General features: G+C 43.9%; 2 protein-coding genes across 2 annotated transcripts in view; both read left to right on the forward strand.

Moving 5' to 3' along the window:
* DCAF7 (DDB1 and CUL4 associated factor 7) overlaps nt 1-3,921 on the forward strand; it is a 32,067-nt gene extending 28,146 nt beyond the window's left edge. Inside the window, exon 7 of the mRNA XM_068262683.1 lies at nt 3,336-3,921. Within this exon, the coding sequence (XP_068118784.1) occupies nt 3,336-3,508 (173 nt within the window). The 3' untranslated portion in view covers nt 3,509-3,921. The remainder of the gene's footprint in view (nt 1-3,335) is intronic.
* A 13,934-nt stretch (nt 3,922-17,855) lies between these two features.
* PSMD11 (proteasome 26S subunit, non-ATPase 11) overlaps nt 17,856-27,598 on the forward strand; it is a 64,095-nt gene continuing 54,352 nt past the window's right edge. The window contains exons 1-2 of the mRNA XM_068264562.1: nt 17,856-17,995; nt 22,671-22,772. Of these exons, the coding sequence (XP_068120663.1) occupies nt 17,905-17,995; nt 22,671-22,772 (193 nt within the window). The 5' untranslated portion in view covers nt 17,856-17,904. The remainder of the gene's footprint in view (nt 17,996-22,670; nt 22,773-27,598) is intronic.

Consider the following 27,598-nt stretch of genomic DNA (forward strand, 5'->3'; position numbering starts at 1 on the left):
GCCGGAACAAATAGTTCCGGCCAGCGCTAAGGGCTGGATCGGAGGCGGCTGACGTCAGGCTCAATGCAGCCTTCCTTGTTTATTCTGGGCGCCGGAGGCGATCGAAAGAACGCCTCCGGAGCGCCATCTAGTGGGCTTTCATGCAGCCAACTTTCAGTTGGCTGCATGAAATACTTTTTTTTTTATAAAAAAAAAAAAAACCCTCCCGCAGCCTCCCTGGCGATTTTAATAGAACGCCAGGGAGGTTAAGGTTTCATTTTAAGTCTAAATAGGGGAAAAAAACGCACAAAAGCTTTTTTTCCCCACATACAGGGGTTAATCCGTCTTCTGTTTATGTTAAACATGGTCTATACCTGTGTGGGCTCATTTACATTACAGCAAAAATGCTCCAATCCAGTGGGTCAGAAGGCAATGTGTAAATGGATCCTATGTTAAACAAAGGATCCGCCTACACTTGCCAATTTTAATGGAGCTGGAGCAGAATGCATGGTCCTAACAAGCACAATTTTTCCAGAGCCTGCATACGCTGCACATGCTCATAGAATCAGTGGAAACTGGACAGTGTCTGCTCCCACTAGGCTGATTTCCCCCTTTTGTTCTAGATCTCCTCACCTGTCTTCTGCATCTTTGGTCGCCATTTGGGTCCTCCACCCACACTGACCACTGCTGGGTTTGAGCACAAGCACCGTATCTGGTTCCCAGCAGAACCATAGGGCTATCATTGGTTTATAAAAGACCAATGGGAATCCTCTGTAGCAGCAGGGATACTTTTCATTGCTTCACTGAGTGGTGGACCAATGAGAATTCTCCCTGTTGCTAGGTAGGTATTTGGTACGTTTGGTAGGTTTGATCTAGCCAATGGTGGCCCTATGTTGAGCTGAGCTTACAGAGGTTGTCCCCAAGCCCAGCGGCAGTGTCTGTGCATTTGGAGGACCTGAATGGCAGGCCTGATGCACAACGGTGATTGTGAATATACTCACCGGATGCTGCGATGCGGCACAGTGTATCACCTCAGGATACACTGAACACACAGTTGTCCTCAATTTGTGGAGATTCCTGTCTCACAGGTTTGGGCCCGGTATGGGATCAAACAGGTGGAGCAGTTGGCTCCTCGGGGCAAACTGCTGTCCTTCATTAATGCAGGGCTGTGGAGTCGGCACAAAAATCTTCAGACTCCGACTCCTCAGTTTATGAAACCACGACTCCGGCTCCAGGTACCCAAAATGGCTCCGACTCCTTAATCTAATACTTAACAGGGCTGTGGATTTTGTACAAAAATCATCCGACTCCCAAGTTTATGACACTCTGACTCCAACTCCGGGTGCCCAAAATTGCCCCTACTCTGACTCCTTGACTCCAACTCCACAGCTCTGCTTCAATGAACTCAAAATTCAATTCGGCTTACCTGAATCTATGCTCTTTCGCTACATGCAAATTAAGCATGCTTGGCTCTCTCAATTCCTGGGGATCTGGTCTTGGGAATCGGACATCTTGGAGAGTCTCTTGATCTGTCAAAAAGTAGACAAACCTCTTTCAGAGGTGTACTCTATTCTACTGCCTGTATCCACCCCTAGGTTAGATAGGGACCGGTCGAAGTGGACGTTGGTCAACTGTCTGATAGGGAGTGGGGTGATGTTCTTGGGGGAATGAGTGGAGTCCTAATATCAGCCACTGATAGGCACGCCCATTTGAAACTTGTGTATCGTGCCTACTATACTCCTGTTCAGTTGCATGCATATTTTTCTGATTCTTCTGATAGATGCCCTAAATGTAAGATGGACAGAGGCGATTTCTTCCATTTGATCTGGTGCTGCCCGATTATTATAGATTTCTGGACAAAACTGGCTCGTACTATGTCGGGGGTGATGGGGAGGGGGTAAACCCCAAATCGTTACTTCTGGGTTTGTATACGGACTCCACTCTTTGCTCGCATGGTATTACCCTAGTTCAAATAATGTGCTTTTAGGCGAGAAGAGACATTTTTGATAAATGGGGCGTAGATACACCTCCCTCTATATCTTCCTGGTCGAAAAGATTGAATAAAGTGACAACATGGTACAAACTTGCATATCTCAACGGAAAATGTCCTGAAAACTACGACTTACTGGATAATCCCTGAACTGAGGTACCGCTTAGGCCTTTTTACACTTAATCAGTTGGTATGCGGTTTTTCCATAGCAGTGCATTTGGAAGAAGATTTTAGTTAAAACGCGTTGAGTGTAAAAGGGGCCATAGGAAAACATGAGCATTACTTTGAAAATCAGTTTTCTTTCAGTTATAACTGAGAGAAACTGGTTAAGTGTAAAAGAACCCTTAGGCGGAGCAGTGCTTTTCAGCGCTGCTAGATTTGGGCGCAGCCGGCGCCTCCATAGACTACAATAAGAATCATTCCTATTGCAGCGCTCAGTGAGTAACATCGGCTCCGTCTTCTTGCTTAAAAACATAATAATTCGGCCTCTAGCAATTGCTGGAAGCTGAATTATTTCATTCCCCCACTATCCATGGCGGCCTGGAGGGGGAATAGTAATAAAATCGTCCCGGACTTGTGCAGAAGCAGGATCAGCCATATAGCGCTGTATCCTGCGCCCAAGTCTACCGGCGCCGATTTCAAATGTACTCCCCTTAGGTGCCTGGTGGTAGATTTATGGGTATTTGGTAGATGTTCCTAACTGAATAGTGAGGAGTGCCTGGTGTGCTGGACCGTGGGGTTGGGGGCTGTTCATGTTATGTTCTTGTATTAAAACTCAATAAAATTCAACTTTAGGAAAAAAAAAAAAAAACACACAGTTGTGCAACCGGCCTGTAGTGTAAACCTAGCATGTCCCATCACCCACACCACTGAAGCAGTGCATAATGCGCTAATAAGATAAGGGAATTTCAGCTCTGTGACTGAAGAGAGGCAATGTCACTGAAAAAAAAAAATTCAGTCATGCATATTGGAATGCTAGAAAAGTAGCATTATGCTATTTTTCTTAAAAAGCCATGATAAAAGTAACCTAAGATTTGCAGAAGTGGGCCTTTAAATACTAGGCACCGTGTTAAAGTGCATACTCACACTAGACACTTTACACTACTCCCACACTGCTGCTGCCTCCCCAATGGCCACCTTATTTCAGTGATCTGATGGTGATGTGTTGGATGGTCGGCCCTATTGAATGGAGCTGTCATTCTCCACACACTGTCATGGCCACTGGGGTGCGTGTACTAGAGTGGTGTGTACTGATCAGTGTTGTTAGAAAAAAAGTGCCCATTCTCCCTAAGTTTACAAATGAGGATCTCCTCTCTTTTGTACTATAAGATGCTTTTACCTATTTGTTTTTCTCCTACTCTTGTAGCGGATGATCATCAAGCCTTGATCTGGGATATCCAGCAAATGCCACGTGCTATCGAGGATCCGATACTGGCCTACACAGCAGAGGGAGAAATCAATAACGTTCAGTGGGCCAGCACCCAACCTGACTGGATCGCCATCTGCTACAACAACTGCTTAGAGATCCTTCGAGTCTGACTTTATTTATTCCAGCCTCCTCTGCCCAAATCCTCATTGCCCCATCCCAAAGTCCAAGATTTTTATACATCTTTAATGTTCCCCATTTTCACCTTTAAAGGAACCCTTCAGTATCACCCCCTTGGGCTTGGTCTGTTGCTCAGTTATCTATACTGATGTACTAGTGCCAGAGTCGGAGGCCACCAACTGACTTTTCCTGACTTATCCCAGATACAGTTTGAACTAGCTGAAGAAAATGGTTAATACTTTTCTCGTTCAATCTGTATTTTATTTTACTCAATGTAGTTAAGGTAGTCATTGTGTATCTTGCTGTGTTTTATTGGTAATATTTTAACGGCAAGGAACTTTTTTTTGCTGTCTCTTTGCCTGTAATATCTGTGTATGCACAATAATATTGCTGTGTTTGTATAGTAGTGATGTCTGGCCATTTTATTATCCATTATAATCTTGTATTTATATAGCGCTGACAGTCATAATCTAATGTCTCTACCATTATAATGCTTAGATGGATGGTTCGATAGATAACTTCTGACATGTTCGATCTCACTTTCGATTGTTTGGCTGCTTGTTTTCTGATAGAAGTGAATGGAAAAAGATAAGAGAATCGAGAGCTGAATCGAGCAGCAAAAACGATTGAGAGCAGAAATGCACGGCAGAAACTAACAGTGTATTCCCAGCATTAGGTTAATTTGGGGAAGGGGAGAGGGAACCAATTACAGTAGGTGGGACCCGGCTGATAACAGATTAGTATGCTTTCTGATTGCTTGAGACTCAGTGGGGCCTAGCTAATACAGTACAGTACACCACACCACACTATAAACATAGTAGGATTCAGCTATAGTGCTCAGAGGAAACCCACACTGAGGCTTCTAAAATAGAAATTGCAAATGTCAGCAATTTTTAGATTTTGAGGGTTTTTTGTTTGTTTTCTTTTTCCCCCTCCCGGCGCTCAGGTGGGCGCTGCGGGTTTTTATAAAGCACTTTTTATAAGCGCTTTTGCAGAGCAATTTGTATTTTCAGTTCCTGACGTCAGTCGGGAAGTGAATTCTTAGAACTGGAAAAGAATAAATACAATGTATTCTTAAAAGCGCCTGGGAAATTGCTATGCAAACCGCTTTTTCACGCATTTTACGTTTTCCCTATACCTTCCATTGAGGCAAAATGCCTCAAAAAGGGTACAGGCAGCACTTTGCTGAGCTGATCGGAAACAAACCGCTCAGATATGAACACGCTCGTAGGGAATAATTGCACAAGTGTTTTTAACCTCTTGAGGACTGCAGTATTGAACCCTCCTAAAGACCAGGCCATTTTTTTTAAGAAATTGGCCTCTGCAACTTTAAGGCCAAGCTGCAGGGCCACACGACACAGCACACTAGTGATTTACCCCCCCCCTTCTCCCCACCAACAGAGCTTTCTGTTGGTGGGGTCTGATTGCTCCCCAGATGTTTGTTTTGTCTGTTTATATGTATTTTTTATTTTAAAAAAGTGTTTTGTTTTTGCTGTATGTATTGACAAAGCCCCCGCCAGCCAATCCACGTGATCAGCTGTCGTAGGCTTCAGCCTATGACAGCCGATCACTGCGTCACACTGCTGCTGATCGCAGCGCTGTGCCAGTGATTAGACGGCGTCCAACAGTCTCCCAAGCAGCAACTGCTCAGCAAGCAGGAGATGTGAGCGCAGCAAAACCGAGCCCCAGGACTTTGCGCCGATCGGCGTTAGATGGTCCTGGGGCTGCCGCCGCAGCCATGCCCATTGGTGTGAAGCGGTCACCTACAGATTAAGGCAATTTTCAAAATCGCTGGCGCTTGAAAAAAAAACAACAACCTAGATGTGAACAAGCCCTAATAGAAAAACACTAAGAGAGCTACTTAGAGGAATCATCAGGCAACTTTACAAAAATCTCCTTTACTCACCTGGGGCTTTCTCCAGCCCCTTGCAGCCGACTGTCCCACACTGTCACCTCCACTCTCCGCTGCCGCACGGTGCAGAGGATGACCACAAGGTCGCCCTTACTGCGCCTGCATCAAGTGCCACTGTCAGTCACTTGTACACAGCTTACTGCGCAGGTGCAGTAAGCTGTGGACAATGTGGCCGTGATTGATAGCGGCACTTGGCGTAGGCGCAGTAAGATTTTGTAAAATCGCCTGATTTCTTTAAAGTGAGTCTGAAGCCAGATTAAAAAAATAAATAACAAAACAGATACTCACTCACTCACTCACTCACTTAGGCCTGGGTCATACTTGTGTTACAGTGGCAAATTAATCTGATCACTGGTCAATCGGATCCGTTTTTCACTCAGTTGCCACTCCGCTTTCCCCACCCCTAAAACGGATTTTGCCCCATGGAACGGTCCGTTTCTTCACTAGTGTGAATAAACGTTACGCTTTCTCATTGTCCCCAATGCAGCTCTTCAGCTTCCCAATGCCCCTGAAGAAGGGCCGCTTTGTACTGCACATGCGCAGTACAGAGCAGCCCATTTCTGGGAGCACTCAGGCTCCCAAAGACCCCACCCGCAGCGCCAGAGGGCAGTCTACAACCCATCGGTCAGAGACTAACTGGGGAGCCAGTGCAAGAATGACGGGACCAGGAGAGGAACAAGAAGGCTCCATAGGACCCAAAGCATCCCCTCTCCTTATGTGAGTATTTTTTGTTTTTTTTTTTGTTTTGTTTGGGAGTTTTTTTTATCTGGCTTCAGGCTCCCCTTTAAATTACTGTGATGGGCAGGAGGCTATAAAGCTTATACTGGAAGGATGATAGTTAACAAAATATATTTGGATATAAAGTATACCTTTTTGCAAAATTAAACTGAATAGCTAAGCAGGATTTTTGGTCACTTCCTGTTTGTTAAAATCTCTTGCAACAATAAATTACAATCAGCGACTCAATATGGTGTTTTCACATATTCATGTGAATATTACCAATGCCCTAATTTTCCTTGTCCTTTGTTTACATTGCTACTCCTGTGTATACACAGTATATGTTGCACTTAAGTCTTCTAGGATGAACTAGTGCCTTCCTTGTACAAACAAAGAAGGAATTTTAATTAATTTTATGTGACTGTTTCAATTATCTGTGCACAGCAAGCTAAAATTACTGCTCATTGTCCCTCTTCTGTGACAGGTGCTGACATCGCTAACATGATGGCTGCTCACCAAAACAAAACCATGTAGCAAATATGTTTGTTACTCCTAGATAGATATAATAAGATTATGCCTTAATATAGTAGGGAGGGGATGGATGGAAGCCGCATAATCTTCATACAGAAGCAGGCTCTTCCTGTTTATGTGCAGTGTTCAAATGACCAATTAGGCCTGAGCATGGTCATATGGTTCTCAGGTTGAACTCTGATTTCAGACAGAAAAACATATTGAATGGTTTAAAAGAAAAAATATTGATATTTTTAAAAAGGAGATGGGGATATTACACTTTTCCTTTAATATTTTACAATAACTGCAATACAATATTACAAAAATAACTTTAGGATAACTGAGATCACTACTCCGGTGTGGTTGGTTTTCTATATTTTTCTTCATTATAAAATGTTCACTTTCATAGAAGGGGGAAAAAAAGGAAAGTGCTTTACAGCTTGCATCTGTCTGCCTTTGTTGGCAAAGTGAAGTAACCTAAGGCCACATACAGACATCAGACCATAGTCTTTTGAAAATGAAAGATCACAGACCAATCTTACCACCCTTCATGTAGTATGAGAGCCATACTCTACACAGTCTTTTCTATGGAGCTGAACTCCACATCAGAAAAAAATCTTTGCTAGATACTGCACACACAGATGCTGTACAGACACAACAGATCAGTATCTGCAAAAGATCTGTTCCTGCCAAAAATCCATTCCTGCAAATTGCAATGATAGTCTATGAGATCTGCAGATCATCATACACACATGATTTAACTGACATTCATCTGCAGATCAGATCCACCAGGATGGATTTTCAGATCTGCGGATCTGCAGATGAATGTCAGTTAAATCATGTGTGTATGATGATCTGCAGATCTCATAGACTATCATTGCAATTTGCAGGAATGGATCTTTGGCTGGAACAGATCTTTTGCAGATACTGATCTTTTGTGTCTGTACAGCATATGTGCGTGCAGCATCTTGCCAAGATTTTTTCCTGATGTGGAGTTCAGCTCCATAGAAAATACTGTGTAGAGTATGGCTCTTATACTACAGGAAGGGTGGTAAGATTGGTCTGTGATCTTTCATTTTCCAAAGACTATGGTCTGATGTGTGTATGTGGCCTAACACCTGGGCCCACATGCAATTAGCTTTTTCACCTGAGTTTTCTCCCAGGTGATATTTTTACAACTTGTAAATAAAATGCTTTTTAAAACGCCAACAAGCAAACAAATACTCAAAATAATTTTGACAACACTTTTTGACCTACTTAATGGTACTTTTTCCATTTTAAAGTGCTAAAAAGTATTTTAAATCAAAGATGAAAAATTATCTCATAGGAGAAAACTCAAGAGAAAGGGGCCCATATGCAATTAACTTTTGCATGTGAGTTTTCTCCTAGGAGATAATTTTCATATTCTCTTTAAACTAAACTAACTTTTCAGCATTTTACAATTGAAAAAAAATACTATCCTATGTATTGTATTTTCTTGCTTGCTGGTGGCTAAAAAGGCATTTTATAACAAGTTGTGAAACTATCACCTAGGAGAAAACTCAGAAGAAAAAGTGAATTGCATCTGGGCCAAGGTGATTTACATACGGCCCCTGGTTTTTCAGCCAGTGGTATGTGTATTGCAGGGAGTACTTCTGATGGGTTCAGGAGGTACTTGGGCTTCATGCACCGAAGTAAAACAAATTAAGTTTTAGAATTTGATAATCCTATATAAACAATTAGTATTTTAGCTAATTAAAAGCAATAGTAAATGTCTAGAAACAATTACCATGTACTTCTATTAAATATAATTGTGTCAAGGGGTACTTGGCCAATAATCTCTGCTGTACCAAGGGGTACTTGGCCAATAATCTCTGCTGTACCAAGGGGTACTTGGCCAATAATCTCTGCTGTACCAAGGGGTACTTGGCCAATAATCTCTGCTGTACCAAGGGGTACTTGGCGAGCACAGATATTCAAAATGGGGCAAACTAAAATATTTCTCTGAAAACACACACATGTGCACACACTTGCGCACACACACACACACACACTCGTGCACTCAGTCAAGATAATCTACCACTTGGGATCTTTTGGTGATGCATTGAGGCATGCTAGATTCTCGGCAGAGACGCCCCTGGCTGATAACACCCTAATGTGTGTACCATCCTTGAGTAGGCTAATGGGTGGAATTTGGCATGCTATGTCTGTGCAGAGGATATAAAACAGAAATTTGAAATTCTTGCATCCCTGTAGAAATGTATATACTGTATTCCCTTCCCTTTATGACTAGGGATTTAAAAAAAATAAATGTTGAGTTCAAGGAAAGAAATAAGACGCCTGGGTTGTTCTACATATCGAACAACATGGTTGCAGAAAGGCATAAAATGTAACCATATGCCACACTTAGAAGATCATAGTTGGCTATAGGCAGAGAAGTGAAGTGGCATGTACTCTTCTATGGTTTGTGGATGAGGGGTATAAAATCCAGACAACTGCTGTTCCACTGAGCAAATTCAGAATACGCTTTAAGTTTGCACAGCTTCCTTACGTAATGTATGTGAATGCATTTACAGTGAATGAGTTGCAACAGTGGGTAGAGATGAATCATGTCAACACATTGCTACTGGCAAGGCCCTATTATTCATGTATGTATCAGTGTATTCAGCATACAGTTTAACTGGCCAGCTAGAGGTGACTCCTAATAGAGTGTAGCAGAAGCATGCTTGTTTGTGTGGCAGGTTTATGGGGATGGTGCATACGCTACCCCAGTTTCCCCAGCATCTACCTCGATATAGCCTGCTAGGGGTCAACACAGTGATCAGAAAATTCTGTGTAGCAGTTTTATGTTTCCCCATTGACCAAGACAAGCTATGCAAAAAACAGGATGTACAACTAAAGTTGCATGCAAAGGTTTGTCTTTCTACCCCAGCATGTGCCCAAGCATAACTAGCTGTGAGTGAAACACTGGTCCAAAGGACAGTGTGATGCAGTGATCAAAAGCACTTAAACCATAAACCTACCATGTTTAGCCGCCCATAAATGGGCTCCGTCAGTGGATACACAGAGGGTAAAAGCAAACATAAAATTATCCTCACGCAGCATATTGTGGCTCAGATTAGAGCTCTTAAAGGGACTCCGAGCAGTGCAGAAACTATGGAAAGATGCATATCATTTTAAAGCTCTCTTTCTCCTCTTTCCAATGATATATAAACCGCCGCCCTACGCCTTGTAGTTTTCGCTATTTTCGCGATTGAAATTGCCGCGGCCGCAATTTCAATCACGAAAATAGAGAAAACTAAAAGGCGTAGGGCGACGATTTAGGTGTCGCCAGAAAGAGAGCTTTAAAATGATATCCATCTTTCCATAGTTACTTGTATTACATAGGACGACACTTTCCCCAGTGTCAGCAGCTCCATTCAGCAGAAAAAGTCGCCCTGTGTAATACAATGTAACTATGGAAAGATGGATATCATTTTAAAGCTCTCTTTCTCCTCTTTCTGACGACTCCTAAATCGTCGCCATACGCCTTTTAGTTTTCTCTATTTTCGCGATTGAAATCGCAGCCGCTGCAATTTCAATAGCGAAAATTAAAAGGCGTAGGGTGGCGATTTATATATCATTGGAAAGAGGAGAAAGAGAGCTTTAAAATGATATGCATCTTTCCATAGTTTCTGCACTGCTCGGAGTCCCTTTAAAGGAACACTGTAGAGGGGTCGGGGGAAAATGAGTTGAATTTACCTGGAGCTTCTAATAGTCCCCCGCAGACATCCTTTGCCCGTGCAGCTTCTCACCGATGCTCCGGTCCTGCCTCCAGTTCACTTCTGGAATTTCAGACTTTTAAGTCTGAAAACCACTGCGCCTGCGTTGCCATGTCCTTGGTACCGCTGATGTCACCAGGAGCATACTGCGCAGACCCAGTATAGTCTGTGCCTGCACAGTACGCTCCTGGTGATATCAGCGAGAGCAAAGACACGGCAACACAGGCACAGTGCTTTTCAGACTTTAAAGTCTGAAAATGGCCCAGTCAAAGTCCAGATCTAAATCCAAACGAGAATCTGTGGCAAGATCTGAAAACTGCTGTTCACAAACACTGTCCATCTAATCTGACTGAGCTGGAGCTGTTTTGCAAAGAATAATGGACAAGGATTTCAGTCTCTAGATGTGCAAAGTTGGTAGAGACATACCCTAAAACAGGGCTTTTCAACCTGTGGTATGCGTACCACCAGTGGTACTTTGCTTTTGGCCAGGTGGTACACTCTAAGTTTGACTGCCACTTAATTGCCTGCCTGCTGCTTGTCCTGATCCCATCCTGCCTCCACAAAGTTTGGCTACTCCTTGCTCGCTCCTCACTGTGCTGCCCTGCAGCATAATTCAAACCTCAGATCAGCAGTGAGGAGACAGCCAGGTGAATAGTGCACTGTGATGGCGGGTATACTTCAAATACAGGAAGTGACATCACTGATTACTTCCTGTAATTGAAATATACGTACTGTCACTGCACCATTCGCCTTATCTCTTCACTGCAGCCAAGTACCATTGGTGGTACTTGACATTTTTCAGGCGATAAAAGTGGTACAATTAGTGAAAAGGTTGAAAAACCCTGCCCTAAAAGACTGGCAGCTGTAATTGCAGCAAAAGGTGGTTTTACAAAGTATTGACTCGGGGCTGAATAATTACGCACACACCACTTTGCAGTTATTTATTTGTAAAAAAATGTTTGGAATCATGTATGATTTTCGTTCCACTTCTCACGTGTACACCACTTTGTATTAGTCTTTCACGTGGAATTACAATAAAACTGATACATGTTTGTGGCAGTAATATGAAAAAAAATGTGGAAAACTTCAAGGGGGCCGAATACTTCTGCAAACCACTGTATTTTCTACTATTGGTCACAGGGTGGAAGAGGGAGCATTTCTCTTTGCCCAGCTCCCAACGATGGATCTCTTTCTTGTTACTGCAAACCTCACACTGCACTATCCTACTGATATATATCATTGCAGAACAGAATAACTCCTGGTAAAATCCCCAGACACTGCTTCTGTTGCTGCTCAATTATGAATCTCCCGTTTATCTACTGCCTACATTCCATCACTATGCTTGCTCTCTCCTGCCACTATGGAGGTAGATGCTCTGTGTCTACATATGTTGCAACCATACTCTACTTGGAACACGACTCGCATTTCTGTCTTGCATTGCAGCTAAAGAAAAGAAAGGAGTGCTTTCCTTGCTTTCATCAGCTCCCATGTTGGAACACCCACTTCTTTCCCTCTACATCATAAGGCTCTCTTTTTCCAGTCCTGATTGTGTTTCATCATAACTATTTTGTTCTAATTCAGTAGCTAGTTATTGATGTTAATTATGTTGTGTGCTCTAGGTCAGTGTTTCTCAACATTTTAATGGTATGTACCGCTATTAAAACCCTGTACTCACCAAGTACCCCCTAGCATAGTAAACATTATCACAGGTACCCCTTGACAAATATATATTTAATCCTAGTACATGATACTTGGTTCCTAAACCATTTCCAGGCATTTATTATTGCTTTTAATTTGCTAAAATACACATCTGGTGTTTAAATGAGATTTATAATTTTCTTTAACTCTAAATTTGTTGTTCTTGGTTAAGTAAATCAAGCCCGAGTACCCCCTGGAACCATCAGAAGTACCCCCTGGGGTACGCGTACCACACGTTGAGAACCTAGGCTCTAGGTTGTATACAGCTCTTTTGTTCTTCATCCACTAGAGGTCGCCAGAGCCCTATGGTCTAAAACCACAAGTCTGTGTATGTACAGTATAGACATATTTGCATTATAAATATTATACTGTATTTGATCTACTTCCTCCTATGCAGCAGATTAGTTGACTCCATGGCATCAACCTTCTAAGGTCATGACTGGCTATGGAAATTCTTTTTCTACAGCCGCCCCCTAACTATGCTCCTACAGACTATAACTATATACTGGGGCTGATGATGGGGAAACATCGCTTCATAGACTTTCCTCTCTGTCACTCCCCTCGGGTTCTAATACTACATACTTGGGATCCCTGGCTGGGGTTCCTGCTAATGGACAATACACTTCCATAATTTTGACTTTGCTTTAATTTTCAACTTCCTGTGGGGACCGTCTTTACCCCGGCTTGTGGTCTGGAGCCCAGATACTGTGCACTTTATATTCTGAGAATTCTCTTGGAGTGGCCTATACTCCGGCTCATGACTCTGGCCCCCTCAATGGACACCCCTGGTCATCCATCCACTTATTAGAACTTGGGTATTAGTATATACTAGTAGACCCAAGCCCGTTTAAAAACAGGCTCTAGGTCTTTTTTCTACTGCCGCCGCCAGTGCGCACGAACTTGCCCGCCTCGCTCGCTGGTCCCGTCCAGCTGTCCGTACTGCGCACATGCGCAGTAGCAAATAACGGGGACACAGAGATTATTATAGAGGATGGGCAGCACGGTGGCGTAGTGGTAAGCGCTCTCGCCTTGCAGCACTGGTTCTCTGGTTCAAATCCCAGCCAGGTCGACATCTGCAAGGAGTTTGTATGTTCTCCCCGTGTCTGGGTGGTTTTCCTCCGGGCACTCCGGTTTCCTCCCACATCCCCAAAACATACAGATAAGTTAATTGGCTTCCCTGAAAAAATTGGCCCTAGACTACGATACATACACTACACAATACATATATAGACCTATGACTATGGTAGGGAGTAGAACTAGATTGTGAGCTCTTCCAAGGGATAGTTAGTGACAAGACTATATATACTCTGTACAGCGCTGCGGAAGATGTTGGCGCTATATAAATACTAAATAATAATAAAATAACCTCTCTAATAACATGGATTTTTGTGCTTTGGCCCCTGGTTGGGGTCTCTGCCATGACCTATGCTTCTCGGGAGACCTTTTTGAAACTTAATTTGCTATAACGCTGGCTTGTAAACCAAAACATGACACATAAACAAGTTGTCTATTTGGCTACAATGGTACATTTGACCATATAGCTAGCCTCTAATATGCATAATGATATATATACAATATAATGATACCCTGTGGGGGTGTATTTATAAGTCATGGGACGCCCCAACAAAGCTTTCATGAGGGTCCCTCAATGCGCACACCCCTTTCCTTGCCTAACCCTCACAGCCTGGGGGCCCATCTTGTAAAGGTCATAAAACAAGTGTGGACATCGTAACCTCTACACCCATAACAAGTGTAGCCACAAAAACACTTTTTCTCCTGAATTTTCTCCTGGGAGATAATTTTTCATCTTCTATTTAGATTAATTTTTCAGCACTTTGCGATTGAAAAAACACCAGAAACCTCCGGACTAAAAATCTACTCAGCAGCACTGAAACGGCTTGGTGTTTCTTTAACAGTTTCACAGCATCAGAACTTTGTTTTTCTTGCCAAAGCATCATTTTTAGCTGCATTTTTAGCTAAACTCCACCCATCAAAGAAAACTTTTTTCCCTGATGCTGTGCAAAGCACGATGGGATTTCCATTGTTATTCACGTTGCCTAGCAAATGGGAGGGGTGATCAGGACACAGGACAGTTGGAACTGTGTCTCATGCTCCCTGTCACCTTCTTTCAACCATACAGATGGCTGCCCCCATGACATCAAACATTTAACTGTTCTTTCAAAACAGGGTGGGTAAGAGGTTATATTACCTATCTATTTTAATTAACATAACTAATGTAACTTAATGACAGTATGTTTATTTAGGCTGAAGTTCCTCTTTAAGGACCATGGTGTTAAACACCCCTACTGACCAGGCTATTTTTGACCAATTAGGCCACTTCAGCTATAAGGGCTCGCTGCAGGGCTGCACAACTCAGCACACAAGTGATTACTCCCCCCCAACACCCCCCCCCCCCCCCCCCACACACACACACACACACACACCCTTTTGCCCACCAATATAGATTTCCATTGCGAGGCTAAAATCGCTGCCAGGATGTTTATTTGTTTTTATATAAATATGTATTTATTTTTTTCTTTAATAAATTTACCCCCCCCTGATCTGAAGTATCGACCCCTTTATCAGAGGGAGTGAAGTAGTATTTTAGGCCCCCTTAGCTCTGTGCCCCCTGCAGTCGCAAGAGCTGCTCCCCTGTAGTGATGCAGCTTAATTAATCAAGGCCCATGTCACATATTGCCTCAGGTACACTTTTATCCATGCCTTGTACTGATAAGAAATACATTCAAGCTTACAATCTTGCCTGATATTTTATGAAAATATTACATTTTCACAAGATTTTACCACAAATATGAACTGAAAGTGTTTTTTCTCATGTGTACTGACTTCAACATATTTGGAAAAAAAATTGTTTTTCTTATGAACTTAGTCGAGTGTCAATTAGCAATGATAAGCTGACTTTTGGGGGTCCCAGCACTGGAGCGAGACTGTAGAGCAGGACGGGGAAGCCTCTTTAGTAACCAGAGGCTTCCCCCTCCCGAGGTGAGTACCCCATAGAGGCACTTTTAACCACTTAAAGAGAGTCTGAAGCGAGAATAAATCTCGCTTCAGACCTCATAGATAGCAGGGGCACGTGTGCCCCTGCTAAACCACCGATATCGCGCCGCTAAACGGGGATCCTTTCACCCCCAAATCCCCTCGGTGCAGCAGGGGAGCGCTTCCTGGTTGGGGCAGGGCTATCTGCCGCAGCCCTGCCCCACGCGCGTCTGTCAGGACGTATCTCCGCCTCTCCCCCGCCCCTCTCAGTCTTCCTTCACTGAGAGGGGCGGGGGAGAGGCGGCGATGCGCCGCTGATAGACGCGACTGGAGGCAGGGCTGCAGCCGTTAGCCCTGCCTCCAGGAGCGACCAAGACTGCGACCAAGTGTTGCAGCGGGGGGGTTGGGGGTAAAGGGACCCCCGTTTAGCGGCGCTATAGCGGCGGTTTAGAAGGGGCACACATGCCCCTGCTAACTATGAGCTCTGAAGCGAGATTTATTCTCGCTTCAGTGTCTCTTTAAGGACCTCAGGCTTACACCCCCCTAGTGACCAGGCAATTTTTTACAATTCAGTGCTCTGCAGCTTTAACCGCTCACTGCAGAGCCATACAACTTGGCACACATATGAATCTGCCCCCCTTTTTCTTGCCACCAACAGAGCTTTCTGTTGGTTGCATCTGATTGCTGCTGACGTTTGTGGTTTTTTTTTTCATTAATTTTTTTCTGATTTTATGCATAGTAAAAATATGTATTTTCTTTTATTTTTAACACCCACCCTTCCTCCTTCCCCCCGGAGGCACCAGCCTATGAGAGGCGATCATCTTTTGAGTCAATCGAGGGGACAGTTCAGTGACAGAGCTGTCCCCGTACATCGCTGCAGGAGATCGCAGCACTGTACATGTAAATAATGGCTGTGTTCAGACGTTACACAGCCTGTCAGATCGCGGCTAGCAGGCTAAACATGGAGCTCCGCGTCTCGTCAGGGAGTGATCGTGCATGCGCATTCCCTGCTAATCCCCGCCCAGCGCTCTTGATGCCTTCCAGCGTTAGGTGGTCCTGGGGTTGCCACCTTCCTGACGCCTATCGGTGTTAGGCGGTCGGGAAGGGGTTAAATCTCACAAGTTCACTTTAGTCTTCAATGCGTTTGGAAAAAAATGTGTTGCTGTCCAATTTTAAATGCTTACATTTTTGTCTATAGTGATCATTTAGGGTAGGAACATACTAGGCAGAATTGCATATGTGTTTTCCACTATGTGCTATGGAAAAGGCATATGCGATTCTGCCTAGTGTGTTCCTAAAAGGAGTGATCCAAGGTTTTTGTTTTTTTTAAAAAGATCCACTTACCTGGGGCTTCCTCCAGCCCGTAGTAGCCGTCCTGTGCCCTTGCAGCAGCTCCGGTGGCTCCCGGTCTTCCTCGCTGGCGCAGCCGACCTCGCCAGGTCAGGTTCCGGGTCGGCTTCTTCTACACTCCACCGTGTGGGTCATGTAGTCCGGCCGACATCATCTGGACGCTACTGCGCAGTAGTTCTGCTTGAAATAGCACGGAGAATAGTGATCCAGAGATCGCTTGAACTCACTTATAACGTGAGTGTTCCATACCTCCCAACTTTTTGAGATAAAAAAGAGGGACACTTAAGCCACACCCATCCCACTCCTTTAATCACACCCCCAACACACCCCTAGTCACACATACCATAAAGATTTCATAAGAAAATGATGTTGTTTTGTAATTCATTCCTTTCTATCCTGGCTCATTATTGTTCATATTAACATTTGAAAATAAGAAATATATCAATTTAAAGAGTCTGAAGCCTAAAAAAAACTCTTTTTACTAGGCAGTCCTGTTCAGCAATAAGGCCATAGCTGAAACGCCACATCCCCGCGGCAGAACGATCAATTACTACCCCCAAAATCCCAGGGCAAAATTCCATGACTTTACAGGTCGAGGATTTTGCTGCCCGGGGAGGCGGAGCTTTGCGCTGTAACTCTGCCTCCAGTCACGTCAATCTCCGCCTTTCCCTGCCCCTCTCAGTGAAAGAAGACTGAGAGGGGCAGAGATTGACGCAAGCAGAGGCCGAGCTACTGCATAAAGCTCTGCCTCCACCCGGAAGGCGCCCCAAACTCTATACATAACAATTCATATGCCGCACCAATACCTGCCAATGGCAACTACAGTGTCAGAGGTGCAATAAGGGAATGGGGAACAGTTTGTTAATTATTACCACTATTCAAAGTATCCATAGAAGTGATTATTATGAGCACAGGACCAATAGAGAGGTCAGTGGCTGGATAGTGTACTGGTTAAGGGCTCTGCCTTTGACATGGGAGACCAGGGTTCGAATCCTGGCTAGGTCAAGTACCTATTCAGTAAGGAGTTCAAGGCAAGACTCCCTAACACTGCAGGGTGGCCTCCTGAGCGCGTCCCAGTGGCTGCAGCTCTTGAGCGCTTTGAGTCCGAAAGGAGAAAAGAACTATACAAATGTGAGGATTATTATTATAATTTTGTAGTTGAGGGAGGGCCCCTCTGGCCCTAGGGCCCCGATGCTGTCGCAACCTCTGCAACCCTCTATTGCTACGCCCCTGGCCTGAAGCACTAATTACAGCGGCCTTTGCCAACTCCGAAAATTCATTGTCAGCTCGACTACATTCTGCTCCTATCAACTCATTTCTAACTTCTCCCTTCAGCTTGGAACTACACTCCCCAGCATGCTTCGCAACACTCCCCCGGAACAGGCTCACACCGGCAGAGGGGGGTAAACTTCCGGTCCCGCTACTTCCGGCCCGGAAGAGCTGTGTCAGGGTGCAGGCATAGGGCAAGATGGCGGCTGCGGCTGTGGTTGAGTTCCAGAGAGCTCAGGAAATGCTGGGGACCGACAGATCGAAGAGTATAGACATCCTGCAGTCCATCGGTGAGTACGGCGCACCGACAGAGACAAGACCGGAGCGTACTACTGATTTACATGGGGGGATACAGGGAGTCGGGCTCCACCACTCTGCGTGTAGGGGGCAGACACACAGTGAGCATTGTTTTCTTAGGAACTATGGGGAGAAAACAGTCGGCTTAAGGAATGGTGAAATCAAATTCTCTGTTGCTCAGTATATGTTTGTGAACACAAGTGTGCTTTACACGTGATGCTAGTGCATACTATTTCACTCCACCTTTGCCTTGATGTCCAACAAAATCTATGACTAGTTGACATTATTGTCTTATGGGGACCACTGGGCAGGTTTGACAAATCATGCCTTTAAATACTGACATTTAAGTTGTCCATTGTTCTGGGACTGCTTACACATCCTATGCCTAAACTGCACCTAACTAGCCACAGGACATGTATATGTCATAAGTGCCAAGAGATGAGTTGGCAACACTGCTACTGGGATTAATTTTACTGTCATGTGCGTCCCAAATCAATGCAAAAAAAAAAAAATCTCGAGGAATATTTTTTTGTCACTTTTTTAGTGACAAAATGCTAAAATCTTTGCCAGGCTTTTTATTGTTGTCTGTGGCAATGTTTAAAAAGGAACTTTAACTAAAGATTGCATTTCATTCCAATCAGTAGCATACTCCCTTTCCCTTGAGAAATCTTTATTTTTTTCTCGAATAGATCACCAAGGGAGGTCTGTATGGCTGATATTGTGGTGAAACCCCTCCCACAGTGTGATGTCATGACCATAGCCCTGACAGTTTGCTGTCAGTGAACGTTGTTGCATTGTGTGAAATAACTGCTTTTTCGGTACTTATCCGTTAGCCGGGCGCATCCGGCAGGTGGCGCTAATTACTATTCCCCCTCCAGGCCGACATCGATAGTAGGGAAAGATGTAACTCTGGTGGAGTTTTGTCGCCACCTAGAGGATGCGCCCGGCTAACGGATAAGTACCGCTTTTTCTAACTGCCAAGCAAGCAGTATCTCCCTCTGTGCATAGAACTCTCAATGACAAACATTCCCTCACCTGGCAGAACTAAAGCTGTCGCCACCAGTGATACATTTCAAAATGCATATCAGGGAGATGAAAGGTTTTACAATGGGCAAACACTGACCAAATAATCTATACAATAATTTAGTAAAAAAAAACAAAAACAATTTTATTCATTATTTTAACTACAGTTCCTCGTTATGGAGCGACTGCCAGTGTAGTGTGTCACAAAATAGGCTGGGAGATCTGCAGAGATCTAACAATCTTAGTTTTGATTGGGGTTTAACTTTACTGAACTTAATTTTAATTTTATTTAAAAATACAGTATTTCTCCTTGCAAGTATGAATTATGGTGCTTGGCTGATGCTATTTTTTTTGTATGTAAGAGGCTTGATTTTAACAATCACCTCTTGCTATATGGGTGCTAATCTGGTTTAGGGGACCCAGCAGGAAACCTCATGGGGAACTGTTCTCCAATCACAGCACCCTCAACAGCATGAAGCTATGTAATTTGCTGAATAGCGTGGGTGTAGTTTACTACTAAATCCACGCAATACAGACGCAACCAGTAGAAAATGGCCCTTAAAGGACACCTGAAGAGAGAGGAGTCTGTAGCCTGTAATATTTATTACCTTTTAAACAGCCTTTAATACGTCCTAGATCCTGAACAAGCATGAAGATCAGATGTTTGAAGTTTGACTAGATTGGCTGCATGTTTGTTTCAGATATGATTCAGACACTACTGATGCCAGAAAGATCACCAGGACAGTTAGTTATCTGGTATTGTTTAATAGAAAAAAAATATGGTATCTTCCATATTCCACTCACTTAGGTGTCCTTTAAAGCTCAGCCTCACCCTCCTCAAAAGGTTTATTGATAGCAGATATGAATGGGGACCATACAATTACTAACACAATGTTATATTTTATGCAGTTGTGCCAAAGAACCCCATGTGATCCAGAGACATTGCACAAAGTTATAGAGCTGCCTGCAGAATAGGAGTTTTTCAACTGCACAAAGCCATCACTTGACCAAATCCCTCTGCTTCATCCTGTGGAATGCTGGGATGAGGTGGGCAAAGTCAGCTCTGTGCTCAGAGGAAAATATTGGCTGGTGCTCCCAGAGTACCTCATACGTGTGGGGATGAGAGTGGAGGCAGTTCTTTCACTGTTGTTCAGTTAGGCCAAGCAGCATCTGACTTTAGCACAGGAGGTCAGCAATTCAAACTCATCCAGACCGGTAATAAGAAAAATGAATAATGCTAACACTACTCATCTAGGGCTTTAAAGAGAATCTGTATTGTTAAAATCGCACAAAAGTAAACATACCAGTGCGTTAGGGGACATCTCCTATTCCCCTCTGTCACAATTTTGCCACTCCCCGCCGCATTAAAAGTGGTCAAAAACAGTTTTAAAAAGTTTGTTTATGAACAAACAAAATGGCCACCAAAGCCGGAAGTAGGTTGATGTACAGTATGTCCACACATAGAAAATGCATCCATACACAAGCAGGCTGTATACAGCCTTCCTTTTGAATCTCAATACTGTAGATCATTTGTGTGTTTACCCCCTGCAGCTCTCATCCGCTGAAGAGTGATAGGCTGATTGTTTCTTCCTGCAGACAGCTCTGCCCAGTATCTGTAATTCCTCAGCATGTGACAGCCCAGGCAGCCAGCTCCTTTCACAACCTAACAGAGGACGATTTATCCAGCTTGTAAAAGATGAGAGCAGAGAGGCTGCCTAATGTAAATAACACACATGGGAGTGTGCATAGAGGGGGCGTGCATAACAGATCAACAACACTGAAGAGTTGGCAGCCTTCCAGACACAGGGCGACAAATCCGACAGGGGAAAGATAAGTTGATTTACTACAGAGACGGTGATAGTAGAAAGTGCTGCAGTAAGCCAGAGCACATTAGAAGAGGTTTAGGAACTTGTAGGATAGTAGAAAACAGGATGACATTTTTGTTACAGAGTCTCTTTAACATGTAAGAAATCAATTAACTTCAAAAGCCTGCAACATTCTAAATCACTCCTCTCTTGTAGTATTTTTACTATTTTTTTCAGAATATAGTGTAGACAGTATCTTATTAAGGTGAACCAGAACTCATGGGGAAAAAATGAAAACCAGTAAGATGCATTGGCTGCAACCTTAAAGTGAACCTTAAGTCAGAAAAAAAAAAAGTTTTACTCACCTGGGGCTTCTACCAGCCCCCTGCAGCAGTCCTGTGCCCTCGCAGCCACTCACTAATCCTCTGGTCCCCCGCTGCCAGCTAGTTTCGTTTTTGCTGACAGGCCCGTCAGGACTGGCCACGCGTAGCTTTTTCCGCATTCCCGACTGTAATTAGCGCTATTGCGGGCCGCACCGCGTACAAAAATACGCATTGCCGCATTACAAACGCATAGATATGCGGCAGCGTGTATTTTTGTACGCGTTGCGGCCCGCAATAGCTCTAATTACAGTCGGGAATGCGGAAAAAAACTACGCGTGGCCAGTCCTGACGGGCCTGTCGGCAAAAACGAAACTAGCTGGCAGCGGGGGACCAGAGGATTAGTGAGTGGCTGCGAGGGCACAGGACTGCTGCTTTCTGACTTAAGTGTCTCTTTAAGACTTCTTTTATACAGCAAATCACGATTCCCATTTGCGATTTTCATTGAATTCTAGAAAAACGCAGAAAAAACACAGCATGCCGGACTTTTTTAAAAAAAATCTGAATCGTACGTAGTGCAAAAGAACCCTTAGGCCTCTTGCACACTGCACGCGATTCCGATTCAGATTCCGCTTTTTAATCAGTTTTTACATCAGATTCTGATTTGCAGTTTGCTCCCTGCACACTGCATATCGGAATCTGAATCGGATGTAAAAACTGATTAAAAAGCGGAATCTGAATCGGAATCGCGTGCAGTGTGCAAGAGGCCTAATATAGATATAGGCCTCGATTCATAAAGCATTACCTCATGCGGTAATGCTGAAAACAGCAGACTTTACCGACCACTTAGCAAAATGTCAATTCATAAAGGCTGTTACCGCATGAAAAGCTGACATTACCGACCAGGGAGCTAAATTACCGACTTGGCTGCAGTTACCGACAACACGTCAGTAAATTGTCAGCAAATGTCAATTCATAAAGCCTTCAACTGGCGGTAGTTACCGACACCTCTAGTGAGGTCTTAACACGTTACTGACAGCTCTGATGAATGCCAAAGTGCAGAGATCCGAAGTCTGTTTGAGTCTTCAGTGGAGAGAGCCAGAGAGCCCTCTGTGTGAATCATTTCAGCAGGCAGGGAAAGACTGTGTGACTTATCTGTCTGAGTCATCAGTGGAGAGAGCCGTCTGTGTGAGTCATTTCTGCAGGGCAAAGAGAGAATCGAGACACTGCTCTACTCTACCGCTCAATGGGCTGCGGTAATTTACCGACCTCCAAGGGCAGCTGGGGAAATCTTTATGAATTAGCACACAGACCGGGAAAATACCGAGTGCGGTATTTTCCCGACAAGATTTTTGTATCGCACTGCTGTTTATGAATCGAGGCCATAATCTTTATTTATATAGCACCAACATGTTCCATAGAGCTGTACGTAGTAGATATATGGTATGCTTGAAATTCTGTCTATATCTGAAGTATGATGATAAAGAAACTGCTTCTGAAAGCTGTTGTTTGCTTTGCAGTCAAGCGAGATATCCAGGAAAGTGATGAGGAAGCTGTACGCGTCAAGGAGCAGAGCATCTTGGAGTTGGGTGGGCTCCTGGCCAAAACCGGACAGGCCGCAGGTGAGCACAGCTCATACAGACCCAGCGTGTCGGGGCTTATCCACAAATGTTAAAGCAGGTCCTGGAAGTCACTTGTGTGTTTTATTTTTTTAAATTGTGGACAAATTACTTATTTCTATCAATAATGCTGCATTTTATTTTTGTTTGATTCATTAGTAAGGTTAATAATGAGAGGAAAGTCAGATATTGGGGCAGATTTATGTGACTAGTGCCACCTCTTTGCCCAGCTACCCTGTGCTAAAGAGACTTGGTTGTCGGGGAGAAGAACCATCGGCTCAGTTTTGATGGCCTGACGCATGTTAACTTTGATTCTATATTTTGACTTGCTTATCAAGTCGAAATTTCATTAAAAATGTTGCTCGTCTTGCAAAGCATCTTAAAGGGACTCCGACCAGTGCTGCAAAGTACTTAAAGATGCATATCATTCTGTAGCTTGTGCTCTCCTCTTTCATTTGATGCCTGGATTCTATTCTACACCAAATAGTTTTCGTTCGATTTCAATTTAAAAATTGCAGCAGCTATCTTGGCTATGTTATAATTTCCGGGTCACCCCTGTCCAGAGGAGTATTTATCTCTGTTAGAGAAGTGAATCACTGAATGAAGCAGGAAGAGGAAGTGACACACATGGCCATTGCAAGAGGCTCCTCCAGAGGGCTCATAGCACAACTTTGTATGAAGTCGTCTGGCCCCATGCTTTTTATAGCAGCAGTACCAGGATGGCTGGTAAGTGTGCCGACACACTCAATTGTTTGTGGGTATGCTTGTGGGCAGCGGGGGAAGGGATGTGGGTGGGGACCGAGGGATTCAGGAGGCGAGGGAGCTGCGAGACTGACATTAGTGAGATAAACACAGCCGGCTGCGACACGCTGCGTGTCGCCAGCGCGGCTGTGTTTTATGGGGTCTGACAGCGCGCAGGGGGGCTTTGAAGGAAACTAACTAGCAACAGAAGCTGGGCTCTATAGGCAGACTCGGCCTCTGTATATGGATTGCGATGGAAGAAGAACCCCGCCTCGGGTTCTCTTTAAGTCAGTCAATAATTGTGAGTCATTTTTCTTTTCTTTTCAATGCTTCAGCAAGTGAGCACCGGCAGGCATTTGTGTGTAATAATCATGCAACGCCTTACATAGAAAGCATAGGTCACACTAGTTAATGCAGGTGCCAATAGTGTGCTCCTCTGTCCACATGTTTTTTTGCATCCATTCCTAAGCAAGGCACAGATGATGGGCAAAACCTTTAGTAATCAGGCAGCAGCTTACACAGGAACCACAGGCCAAACCAGCTGATGCTTTTGAGGTAATCCACACAGGACCAGAGTAGTGTGCAGATAGCGAAAAGTCTACAAGTGTCTGCCAGTCGCTCACGGGTCATTGACTGACATTTGACGCATTTGTCCGCCCATTTTCCACTATAGCTAGGTACAGAATACCGCAGGTGCCAAAAACAGGTTTACTTTAACAGAAGTTATTTTATATCCAGGTTTACTATATCATGCGACTCCCATGTACTTATAATGGTACTTGGACATTCAGTTTACTATACCCAAAGTTTTACTAAATCAGAGTTTACTATAACAGGATTATACTGTATACTTAAAGGATTATACTGTATACTTAATACTACAGCGAAAAACTGTAAAATTTTAAATATGTGCAAACATATACAAATAAGTACATTTTTTCCAGAGTAAAATGAGCCATAAATAACTTTTCTCCTATGTTGCTGTCACTTACAGTACGTAGTAGAAATCTGACAGCAGTGACAGGTTTTGGACTAGTCCATCTCTTTATAGGGGATTCTCAGGGATTTATTTTCAAAAGCACTTAGTGAATGGCAGTTGCTCTGTCCAACTGCCAAAAACTGTGTAGCGAGCAGGGAAGCTGGCCAGCATCATTATTTAAATCCATTTTAGGAAATATCTTTATAAAGAATAAAACCTTGCTGAGAATCCCCTATGAAGAGATGGACTAGTCCAAAACCTGTCCTTTCTGACAGATTTCTAATGCCTACAGTAAGTGACAGCATTATAGGAGAAAAGTAATTTATGGCTCATTTTACTCTGGAAAAAATGTACTTCTTATTTGTATATGTTTGCACATATTTAAAATTTTACAGTTTTCGCTGTAGTGCCCCTTTAAGTTATTGCACAAAGGTGCATACAGAACTGTTTCCCACAGGGATCTGGATTCGACCCCCCCAAACGACAATTTGTCACCGAGTTCTGCACAGACGCCTTGCTAGGCTTTAAGCTAGCAACATGTTCTGTTGTTGTAGAGGTCGAAGGAGGCTAAACAGTGTGGGGCACAATGAAGCAAGTGGGAGAAGGGAATAGGAGAACAATGGGCTTGGCCTACACTCAGCCAAAACGATCTGGTACTCCTGATCTTTGTGTCACATGGTGACCACCGTACACACTCTAGCAGAGACAACCCTGATGGGCCAGCTTGGCTGAGAAACATCTAGCATGTGCACAAGTCTTTAGTAATTCTACACTGAGGTAAAAAAAAGGAAAGTAATTTGACATATTAGCAGTTGAATGTGATTTAAAGGGACATTAAAGCGAGAAAATATTATGATGAACTGTATGTGTAGTACGGATAATTAATAGAACATTGTTAGCAAAGAAAATAGTTGCATATTTTTATTTTCAGTTATATAGTTTTTTTTTTTTTTTTTTTATAACATTGCATCATTTTTTAATATTTGCAATTTACACACTACACTCAACATTCTAAATGATTTCACAAAGCAGGGTAACCACCTTTTGAAGTTTTCCTCTGCAGTTTTAGAAGACAAAGCTTTCTGGGACTTTGAAAGTCTGCTCTTTTGCATAGATAACTGAAGTCTCTTAAAGGCCCATACACACGTCGGATTTCCGCGACCGACGGGCCGTTTGAACGTCCCGTCGTTCCGTCGTTCGCCCGCTAAATCGGGCGTGTGTACAGACTATTGTTCGCTTGATAAGAGTGAATTTGAGCGATCCGCCGGGCGGATCGCTCAAACTCACTCTTATCAAGTGAACGATAGTCTGTACACACGCCCGATTTAGCGGGCGAACGACGGGGCGTTCAAACGACCCGTCCGCGGAAATCCGACGTGTGTATGGGCCTTAACAACCCCCCCCAGTGACCAGGCCATTTTTACTTAATTGGCCCACTCCAGCTTTAAGGCGTAGCTGCAGGGCCGCAAAACACAGCACACAAGTGATTCCCCCCCTCCTTTTCCCCCCTCTAACAGAGCTCTCTGTTGGTGGGGTCTGATCGCCCCCACATTGTATATTTATATACAAGATTTTTAAATAAATTTAACTTTTTTATTGTTTCCCCCATTTCCCTCCCTCCCCCCAGCCAGCCAATCAGGCTATGAGAGCCGATTGCTCTCCAGTGTCCCAGGGGGACAGCCGTGTCACGCGGCTGTCCCCAGTACAGCGCTGCTGCAGATCGCAGGGCTGTACAAAGTAATTAGACGGTGAAACCGCTAAGTCGAGACTGAAGGCGGGGCGGAGTTCCGTCCTCCCCCGAAGAAGGAGATGCGCGCGCATCCTGCGCGCCCCATAGAAGACCGTTCACGGCAATGGGCGTGGAGCGCTCCTGGGGCTGCCGCACTGCTCACGCCAATTGGAGTGGAGCTGTCGGCAACAGGTTAAAGGACACCCGAGGCAAAAATAAACTAATGAAATAAATGATTGTATCTCTCTTGCTTCTCCTAAAAAGGACTTTTTAAGATATTACACAGTTTTATTTTATGTTTAAATCTACTTTTTAAGTTGTAACTGTTTATTGTTTTTGCTCAATGACACATTCATTGAAGTATGCCATAGCTAAAATGTATGAACTATTGACCCTTTTTATCTCTATACTGCTCTCAGAAGCCATTTTCTGATAGGAAAGTGTTTTATAGTTAGAATTTCTTATCAGTGAGGGTCACACTGTCACTTCCTGTCTGAGTCAGCACTGAGTCAGCCATTTGCATATCTGATATTTAAAGGGATACTGTAGGGAGGTCGGGGGAAAATGAGTTGAACTTACCCGGGGCTTCTAATGGTCCCCCACAGACATCCTGTGCCCGCGCAGCCACTCCCCAATGCTCCGGCCCCGCCTCCGGTTCACTTCTGGAATTTCTGACTTTAAAGTCAGAAAACCACTGCGCCTGCGTTGCCGTGTCCTCGCTCCCGCTAATGTCACCAGGAGTGTACTGTGCAGACACAGACCATACTGGGCCTGCGCTGTGCGCTCTTGATGACATCAGCGGGATCGAGGACACGGCAACGCAGGCGCAGTGGTTTTCTGACTTTAAAGTCAGAAATTCCAGAAGTGAACCAGAGGCGGGGCCGGAGCATCGGTGAGTGGCTGCACTGGCGCAGGATGTCTGCGGGGGACCATTAGAAGTCCCGGGTAAGTTCAGCTCATTTTCCCCCGACCCCCCCCCTACAGTATCCCTTTAACTCTTTCAGAGAAAGAAAAAAGGAACATTGCATAGTTATTTGTGTACTATGCACTGTACATACACATGTCAATCTCATCATGTCACGCGTCACTTTGGGTATCCTTTCACTCTTCCTGTACTGGAAACAATATTAGACTCATATCTCTGCTGCTAATGTTTAATTTCTTAGCTGTACTACTACATATACAAATCATTATATCATAAGTTTATTTTCACTTCAGATTTCCTTTAAAGTGAACCAGAGATGAAGCACCCTCATGTATTTTACCACATATATATATATATATATATATATATATATATATATATATATATATATATATATATATATATATATATATAATATGTCAGTGGGATCATTAGGGAAAACACCTACCATGCTC

The sequence above is a fragment of the Hyperolius riggenbachi genome, chromosome 12 (assembly GCF_040937935.1).
Source record: "Hyperolius riggenbachi isolate aHypRig1 chromosome 12, aHypRig1.pri, whole genome shotgun sequence".
In the NCBI taxonomy this organism is placed as follows: Eukaryota; Metazoa; Chordata; class Amphibia; order Anura; family Hyperoliidae; genus Hyperolius; species Hyperolius riggenbachi.